General features: G+C 46.6%; 1 protein-coding gene across 3 annotated transcripts in view; it reads right to left on the reverse strand.

Moving 5' to 3' along the window:
• Positions 1 to 10,088, reverse strand: part of LOC143287749 (glyoxylate reductase/hydroxypyruvate reductase-like) — a 39,571-nt gene that overhangs the window by 19,580 nt on the left and 9,903 nt on the right. The window contains exons 1-2 of one of the 3 annotated variants that reach the window (XM_076596008.1): positions 9,587 to 9,744; positions 4,737 to 5,800 (exon numbers count right to left, since the gene is read on the reverse strand). In XM_076596008.1, coding sequence (XP_076452123.1) covers positions 4,737 to 5,211 — 475 coding nt within the window. In that variant the 5' untranslated portion in view covers positions 5,212 to 5,800; positions 9,587 to 9,744. Of the gene's footprint in view, positions 1 to 4,736; positions 5,801 to 9,317; positions 9,461 to 9,586; positions 9,745 to 10,088 lie in introns of those variants that run through there. The other 2 variants (XM_076596007.1, XM_076596006.1) reach the window with 2 other exon arrangements.

The raw sequence follows: 10,088 nt of genomic DNA on the forward strand, positions 1-10,088 counted from the left end.
AACACCTGTTTCCAACTACGGACACAGACAGCTAGGTTTATTGATAATTTTTATATGCAACATAACCACCAACTTGTCATTCCATAACATAGGAACACGGGTCTTTTGCTGTGTGCATAAATTGCATGCTGGCGCATCGGGCGATGCAAGAAAACCACCGAGCAAAAAAATGTCACAGTGATGGTGTAAAAGGGCCCACCCTGTTACCTTATAGTTTCGTTTCAGTTTCAGTTTGAAAACGTTGTCAGAGCGTGCGGACAGATCCAAATATACACCACACCACATCTGTTGGGGAGTGGGTTGAGGGTGGTGGTGTAAGAAGCAGATGGCTGCATGACCTTCGCATGAACAACCCAAAGCAGCTGACCAGGCCTTGTTATTTTGTCACGGTGTTGAAGCTTTCGTTTTGAAGCTTGGCTGTTGCTCAGTGTTTTCTGGTTTCTTCCGTTTCGCGTGTTTTCTATATTAGTTTCCCAGCTGTAGTTTGACCGAGTTCTTGTATGTAAGCCAGTAGATTCTTATCTCGAGGCTGGTGTGTGCTGAGTCTCACTGCTGGTGGATTGGCAAGATGTCAGATGGGCGTGTTTACCTCCGAATATATAATAGTTTAGTTCTTAGTCCCATATTTTGACACTGACTGATTTCGGATCACGCAATAAAGCAACATGCAAACAACATCTCAGTGGCTTTAAGAGCTATCTATCTAATCCTTTCGGTCGGCTCTGACCTCATGACTTACAATAAACATCATACAACATCCCTACCTTATTCCTTGTGTGTGTGTGTGTGTGTGTGTGTGTGTGTGTGTGTGTGTGTCTGTGGTATGATGAAACATCCATCTCAGAACAGTTTAACCATTTCAAACTGACAGAACACGACATAGTGCTGACTTCATGGAATACACCAACAATTCCCATCAAACTCCTACTACATACTAAAACTTTTTAAAGGTAAATGGTGAAAGTAAATATCAAAACAACAACACAGGCAAAAACAACAATATTTGCCATGTTTTTAGAAAAGAGGCGTCAATATAAGACTTGACTGTTCATAACTTATGATGATACTGATGGCAATACTGAGCTGTGCACACACACACACACACACACATACACACACACAAAGTCCCAATTCACAGCGTGATTCAGCAAAAGGTCGAACCATCAACCCAATCATAACTCAACAACCCAAAGCTCCTGGTTCAAGAGGTGCAGCTGACCCTCACAGTCACAGACTAACCGGACCCTGAAGATCGTGTGAATAGGAAACAAGCATGACCTATTCCCGGTTTTTTTGCCGGATCTGACTCAAACACCTGAGCCATGTGGGAGATGTAAGAGACCTTTTGTCATGACCGGAAACCTAACCCTGTGCTGTGTTCCTCCTCCGCTCCTTGTGGTGAGAAACAGACAGGCAGACATTGCGATAGAAAGAGAGGGAGCGTGAGAGGAGGAGGGGGGGGGGGGGCTAAGAGAAAAGAGAGGGGAAAGAGAGAGAGAGAGAGAGAGAGAGAGAGAGAGAGAGAATAGGGGAGGTGGACGGAGGAGAGCCTTTTACGAAATCTGAAACCGGACACAGTCAATGAGAGAGAGAGAGAGAGAGAGAGAGAGAGAGAGGGGGGGGGGGGGGGTGGAGAGAGAAAGGTAGAGGGCGGAGGGTCTGAGAGAAATCTAAAACCGGACTTCAGCAACCTGACAAAAAAAAAAAAAAAAGGAAAAAGGGTGTGGGGGGGAGAAAAACGCCCAGAGGTGGTTTCAGTCCCCCCCCCCCCCCCACCACTTGTAAAATGAGAGAGAGAGAGAGAGAGTCTAACACACAGAGATATATACAGACACAATTAATTAAATGAATAAAGAAAGAAAGAATAAGTAGAAAGAAAAATAAACAGGCATACCAAAAAAAAAAAAACAAAAAAAAAATTGACAAACACTGAACACAGACAAAAATCTGAGGACAGACTCCGTCGACAGATCTGACAGACAGACAGACAGACAGGGAGGAAGAAAGAGATAGAGACACAGACACACACTGCTTGGTACCATTTCCTCAATACCACTTTTTGCCTTAAAGGTATGCCGCCATTTCACGACCGAGCAGATCCATGTGTGGGAGATAGGAGACTGACGTGTCCCCAACCACCGCCCACCTAACACCCTTAACACCCCCTCCCAACACTCCCCCCCCCCCCCCCGCCCCCCCACCACCACCGCTTATCCACTGCCCTCCCGCCATCTTCCTCCCTCAGATCTGGCGTCTTCCCTCGCTCTTCCCTGGGTCTGTACTGGTCCTTCCCCGTGATGACGTCAACAAGGATGGCAGGCGGAAGGCCTTGTAGCGACACGGTATTGATTATAGATCTGTATCGACGCGTGGAGGATGGTTTGCCGGGATTCTGGGCTGTTGATTCTCTCTCTCTCTCTCTCTCTCTCTTTCACAAGTTTAGTTGCCGACACGCAAAGGTTTTGTGATGAATAATTCAAATGTCCTAATTTGAACTCTCTCTCTCTCACTCTCAGCTCTGCTTCTCATCACCCTTTCACTTGCCGTAAGGTGTTGATGACTACTAACTATCCTCAGCTCAGGTAAACCCCCCCGCACCCCACCCACCACACCCCCAAAAGTGCTGAGTCTGTATGGGTATGTACACAATATAAGGACGATGGGGGTGAAAGCCGACGTGTGTTCGCCAGATGAGAGCTGAGATACTGCACAAGGAGAAATAGGTGGCACCTTGTGCTCACTGCATGTTCGTCGTGTTGTGTAGCGTCGTGGCCAAAATAAACAAGTAACATTTGGGACGGACACACACACACACACACACACACACACACACACACATATTATATATATATATATATATATATATACACACACACATTACCAATGAAGACATGCACACACACACCCGTGTGGCGTGTTAACGTGGGGCGGGGGAGGGGGTTAGTGTGTTGATTTGGGAGAGAATGTGTGTGTAAGCGAGTGTGAGAGAGTGTGGGGTGTGTGTGTGTGGGAGTGTGGGAGTGTGTGTGTGTGGGAGTGTGTGTGTGTGTGTGTGTGTGAGAGAGACAGAGAGAGACACAGAGAGACAGAGAGAGAGAGAGACAGAGTGCATTTTTCCGCCTCGTCACCCCCCAGGATTGTGTCTGGAGCACAGCCACCCGACTCCCGTCATTGGTTATAAATAAAGATGAGGGTATGAACACAAAAATGGTGCCAGGAGTTCCGCCCCACCTCCAGCCCCCAGCATGCATGCATTACGTTGTTCCAGTGAAGCGGTCACAAAACCGGTCTGACAAGAGTTGATACAGCAATAGCACTGATCACGTTCCTACTTAACATATGTATACATGTGTGTACGGCTCTGCCTTAAAAGTTCGCAAAATAATTTATGACCTTCTTATTTATGACACCAAGTAATGCTGCGCTGGTAAGTTAGCCAAAAATAAGCCAGCTCTTCGTTCAGTCTGCGAAGCTGAAATGTGGGCGAGTTCATGAATATTCAACACTGATATGTTACCCAGAGGGCTGGTGGTACTGTCTTGCTGTGTCGTGCTTTGTGTCCTTGAAAGAACGAGAAAGAAATAGGCGAGTTTGGAAAGTTGAAGCTGACATAAGGGCAAGCTGTAGTCCACGAAGTGAAAAACAGATTGGTCTTGAGCCCTATTTTTACAGCCCCCCCCCCCCCCCCCCCCATTCCCCATGCCACTTTGTTAGGATGACTCATTTCTGGGTCAGTCTGAGTGATTTGATTATCTTTTAACACGCCAATGAAATGTCTAAATTAGCATATTTATTCGCAAGAAAGTGACAGAAATGAGAAGGGTTTTAACTTTCATCAATTCAAAGACGCTGTGGTAAGAAACGCTTGGGTGAGCTGGACAATACAAGGTCTTCAAAGAAGAAACCCCCTCAGTCAAGTGTTTCGGCCCTGAACTCCCTACACTCGTCGCTGTATCGACAGCGGATCTCTCGACAACCACGGTTCTTCGTTCCCCTCACGCACGTGAAGAACTGTTCACCAAATGCCGCGAAAAGAATGTAAGCTGTTAGATCATACTGCTAAAAACACAACCGACCACCAAGGCAATAACGTGGCTGTGCGAAATGATGGAGTGAGGTGGGACGTCACCCTTCTTCCTAAAAACAAAACAACCGAAGACGACCAAGGGACATCCCTCACACCACACCACACAAATCTCTCTCTCTCTCTCTCTCTCTCACGAAGACGAAGACCTACCAAAGAGGACCCAGGGATATCCCTCTACAACATAACTCACAAATCCCCTCACACACACACACGCACACACACACACACACAAACTGGCCAACCAAAGACCACCCACAAACATCCCACCACACACATCCCACCACACCGCACTACACGACACCACACAAATCTTCTCACACAAAAAATAAAAACAAAAAAATAATTAAAAAAACAGACCAACCAAAGACGAGCCACAGACATCCCACCCCATGGCTCACCCCACCACACACACCACCACCACACTATACCACATCGCACACATCCTCTCACAACAAAATAAATAAATAAACAAACAAAAAAACATAACAACTAACTAACTAAATGAATGAATAAATAAAGACCAACTAAAGACGACCCACAGATATCCCACCCCACCACACACACACGCCCCCAACCTCATCCCAACACACACACAATCCTCTCTCTCTCTCTACCCCTCCCCTCTCTCTCTCTGTCACTCATCACTCACCAGCAGCGTCGAGGACCTGCAGGTCGATGAGGTCGGAGGGCAGGCAGAGGATGCCGTGCACGCCCTGCACGTTCTGCAGCAGCTCCCCGCGAGGGACGGCCTCCTCGCTGTCCCACTGGCTGATGTTGCAGGTGGGCAGCAGCACGTCCAGCCCGCGCTGAGGCACGCGCCGCGTGATGTACACCAGGGGCCGCATGGTGGCGTACAGCGAGCGGCTGCGGGGTCTCCCGATGAAGTTGTCCAGGTTGTGGAGGATGTCGTCGTCGTCTACTACTGACGTCGAGGAGTTGGTGGTGGCGGCGGTGGCAGCGGAGGAGGTGGTGGTGGTGGTGGTGGTGGAGTTGTTGAGGGTGGGGGAAGTGGTGGCGGGGGTGGTGGTGGTGGTGGTGACCTGGTTGGTGTCGTCGTCGTGGAGGATGGTGGTGGTGGCCTGCTGGCTGTAGATGGCGCTGGTGGCGTCCATGGTGGTCGTCATCTTTCTTTCTTTATCTGTTTTATCAATTTTCAGTTGGGAGGCAGGACTTTTCGTTCTCGCTGGGTTAGCAAGTGGAATGTATCTGGTCCCTTCTTGACGAGGACTGGATTTTTTTGGTTTTTTTTTGTTTTTTGGTCGGTCAAAGATGAAGATCTTTCGACCTGATTTCAAATGAGCTGCTTCGAAAGACTTCCAAAGAGATCAACTTTGTGTGTGAGGCGAGAAAGACAGATACAGCAAGACTTTGAGAGAGGAGCTAAAATTCCCAAATCTTAATTCTTGACGACGATGGGAAACCTGGAGGAACTAAAACAACAACGACGACAATAGCTGTGTCAAGCCAGACACCGAACGTTCAAGGAACCCGTAGCGTCGAAGTGTGGACCTGCGCGGTCGTCGGCAACTCGTCTTTAGTTCCGGATCCAGCTTCTTCAAACTGAAGGAGACTTCGCTGACGTAACTCTGTGATGACGACGGCGTTGCCTGCCGCTCCAGGGTGCGGTGTGACGTCAGAGAGGGGCAGTGTTCCGGGCGTGGTGCCGTGGTGGTGCGGAGACACGGGCGGTGCTTTCAATCAACGTCAGGTGGTCTGAGAAACAGAATGATGGTCATCGGTAATTAAGTAAAATAACTTAAATATATAAGTTTGTATTGTCCTGTGATACAACACACACACACACACACACACGCACGCACGCACGCACGCACGCACACACACACACCTTTCCTCCTTCACCACAACAAGAGAAATTCATGATTTCATAACTAAAGCAAACTGCTTGCAGAGCATACAACACAGTTAATTCACTGACGCCCCCAGTCGAGATGTTTCTAACTTACCTTGCAGCGACTCGCTGAATAGAAGTGAACGCAAGTGGTCTAGAACACTTCCTATATACTATATATACTTTCGCACACCGGAGACCTTTGAACTGTTCCGGGGTAAATTCCAGGTAGTAGTATCAGGTGATGCACACACACACACACACACACACACACACACACGCAACACACACAACGCACACACACACACACACAGAGTGTGAACCACCGTGACACGCATGTAGAGGACGCCACGAAACTCGGTGAAGGTGATGACGGCATCGCGGCATTTCATCCACCCTTCACACAAAGCATCCCCCAACTTGTCAGCTCTGTTTTCCCACAGGTCTGACGTACATTGCAGGCAGCTGTCCTTTGGTTTTTTGGCAGTCTCACTCTACACGGCTCCTCTCTGCTATACTCTCTTTGTTTTCTTAACCGGCTGTTTTCGGCAGGATGAGAATGCTGACAGCAGTACCGTTCGGAACAAAAGCAATATAATGGTTACGGTATAATATTATACACGAGTCTTTGCTAGGAATCCTGACTGTTGCACTGTTTTTTCAGACCCCACCCCAGACCTCCAAACCCGACGTATCCCCCTCCCCTTCTCCCATCCTCTATAATCAATACATAAAGAAATGAAAACTGATAAATAAAAACCTCCCTCTGTCCAACAACTATAATTATTCAAGAGTCTCTGAGACTCCGTTTTTAGAAAATGGATAGGACAAACACTTCTAAAGTGTTTCTGGGACTTGAACATGTCTAAAAATACGGATGAAAAAATAATCTCTCCGTCTGAAATAATGTATACAATTATGTTGGCATCATGAGGAAATAACTTGCTGAACGGCTGACCAAGAATGGAATGCACCACAGAAGAAATGTCGAGAAATTATAATTCATAGACCACACTGAAACCAAATATCACATCTTGTCGGGGGATGTACAACAGCTTTGGAGTGGAAAAAACAACAAAAAGACCACAAAAAACAACAAAAAGACCACAAAAAACCCAAACAAACGGTTCACTACCTGTTACCTTTACAACTAAGCCCTGGAAAATCAGGCTCCATGAGCGAACTGTCGACCCCAAACTCTCTCATTCCTCTCAAACACAGACCCTATCGGGCGCAATAGCTGAGTGGCTAAAGCGTTGGACTTTCAGTCCTAGGGTCCCGGGTTCGAATCTCGGTAACGGTGCCTGGTGGGTAAAGGGTGGAGAATTTTCCGATCTCCCAGGTCAACATATGTGCAGACCTGCTTGTGCCTGAACCCCCTTCGTGTGTAAACGCAAGCAGGAGATCAAATACGCACGTTAAAGATCCCGGCTGTGATCCATGTCAGCATTCGGTGGGTTATGGAAACAAGAACATACCCAGCATGCACACCCCCGAAAACGGAGTATGACTGCCTACATGGCGGGGTAAAAACTCGTGTACATGTATACGAGTGAACAGGGGGGTTGCAGCCCATGAACGAAGAAGAAACAGAAGAAGACCCTATGAAAAGAAGCAAAACAGCAGGTAGTTGTTACTAGCTAAAACATGCCTGTGTCTTAGACATACTTGCAAGAAAATGTTCATTATTATTTTGTGAGAACGTAATCAAATCTCAAGTCAACGCCACAAATTGAAAATGGTACCCGACTGCAGAACGAAGTCTGACACTCCCTTGACAGCTTTTGTAAGGATAAAATTAAGTCGACATGCCAGTAATAGGAACAGTACATTGCGTGTCATAAACCGTATCAGCACAGTTGCATGTCCACCGCTTTCTTTAGTCGGTCTTTAAAACAAGGTCAGAAAGGAGACGGTAGGATCAGCCAGCTATCAACCCGTTTATTTTGTCGAGCATGTCACGAAATATCTCTTGCTATCGGTCCATAAGTGTATTCAGCAGGTACGTTTTTAGAACTCCTGGTCACAACTGCTGATCCGTGACCGTTGACGTCAACAATCGGTTGATCTCAGTCGTGCGAGCGCCCGGCCATAAGCTTTCACGCATGGGTGGACAGGTGTTTTTTTTTATTTTTTTTTTATTTTAATACATGTTCCGTAACGCGCACATGTACAAAGACGCATTTCTTTGTCCGGCCAACACATAAAAACTGGACATGTGGTTTATGAAATAAGACACAAGACGTCAGTCACATAATTTTTATACCGAGGACCTTCCAGCCGACTTAAAAAAAAGAGAAAAAAAGATTATTCTTATTCTGCACTGCTATACAAGAAGATCCAGCGGTCATTTTGTTTTAACTTTGCGATATCCATTTGTTGAGCTGTAGCGTAGAACGTGTTTAATACTCAAATAATTTCTCGCTAACGAAAGTTCTACAATGAAAACGACAACAACAACAAGAACGACATGAACGAAAGAGATCGAATTGTGATAACAACATACACACAAAGAAAGAAAGAAACACATGTATATACTGGAACAGAATAGGACACAACTGAGAAAGAAAGAAACCTGGATGATGAAATCAAAGCCACACTTTCTGAGTGGTGGACTCTACAAGTATCACAAACGTCAGTTCTGATACCAAATTCATATCAACCACCTGCTCGTGCAAGCACATTTCAGAAAGCAACCAACTGCACGTGCAAGCATATTCCATCACTGGAAGTTGTTAAATCGCACCAAGGTCCCAGCTGTGGACTCGGGTTTCAGAGTTCAGCAGTGAACACAGTCCCCAATACGCTATACAGCAAACAGTTAATGAACAGCCGGCAATAAAACCATATTGTCATACTGTCTCACGTGAAACAGATTTGATTAAAACCTGCAAACTAAACGCTTTGTGAATAACTGCTTTACCAGTTTAATGCAGCGCAGTATTACTGTAAATCCCAGCACATGGTTTGGACGGACACAAAGCTGTTTGTTTCAAGTTTCTGTCATAAGCACACACGCGCGCGCGATCACAAAGAGAGCGTGAGAGAGAGGGGGCGGATCTAAGAGGTGCGTACACACACACACACACACATATATATATATATTATAACATATATTTTATATTATAACATATATATATATATGCATAGATAAGAAAAAGAGACAGAGCTCAGAACAATGAATTAATACAACGCTTTCGAACCGATACACACATACCACCGTCAGAAATTCTGACCCAAAAGTTAATTTCAAATCCCTCGCAGTGTCCAACACTGATGTGAAACTTCCCTCTATAAACCAATGGACACTGGACAAGTAACACACACACACACACACACACACACACACACGCACACACACACACACACAAATATTCCCACCTCGAACGCACTGAGCTTGTCTCTCTACTGCAGAAGCCAGCGACCAACTGCACGAGGCTTTTGTCGATCATTGCCGGTGTGCGTTATATAGTGAGGTCAGCAAAGGAAAGAAAAGGCAGAGGTATAATGGGAAGGGGTCTTTACATGGGATTGCATCAGTCTGTCTCTCCCTCCCTCCCTCACACACACACACACACAGGTGAGCGAAGTACAAACCCACACATGGCCTCCCTGCGTGGCCAAAAGAATTGACACACAACGGACAGCACCTGGCATGGTAGCGGGGAAAGCAACACACTGCACTGCCGCTCAATGAGTCGATCGCCAATTGCACAAGCTCCAAACGATTCCAGCTATTGTGCTTAACGTTCACTGCATGGTGGTGCCTTGTATGCTGTCTGCCTTGCCATTCACAGAGAAATGTCACGAGATCCGCCTTGTATTATGTGAAATACTGGCGTTAGCCTAGGCGTAAGCTATAAGTATAAGTGAGTGATGAGGTGACGGTAGGGAGGTGGGAGGGGAGGGAGAGAGCTAAAGAGAGAGAGAGAGAGAGAGAGAGAGAGAGAACAAAAAACATGAAACAGGACACTGGAATATTCTCTCTCTCTCTCTCTCCACACACACACACACGCGACACCGACATGTCTGCGCACTGTGACAATACAAGAGAAGTGAGACACCAGCCGGCCGGTGTTATGCAACCACCCCCCCCACCCCTTTTTTAGAATACTTTTTTTTTCTTTCTCGTTCACCTTCAGCGGTCAGGTT

This window comes from Babylonia areolata, chromosome 11, assembly GCF_041734735.1.
Source record: "Babylonia areolata isolate BAREFJ2019XMU chromosome 11, ASM4173473v1, whole genome shotgun sequence".
NCBI lineage: Eukaryota > Metazoa > Mollusca > Gastropoda > Neogastropoda > Buccinidae > Babylonia > Babylonia areolata.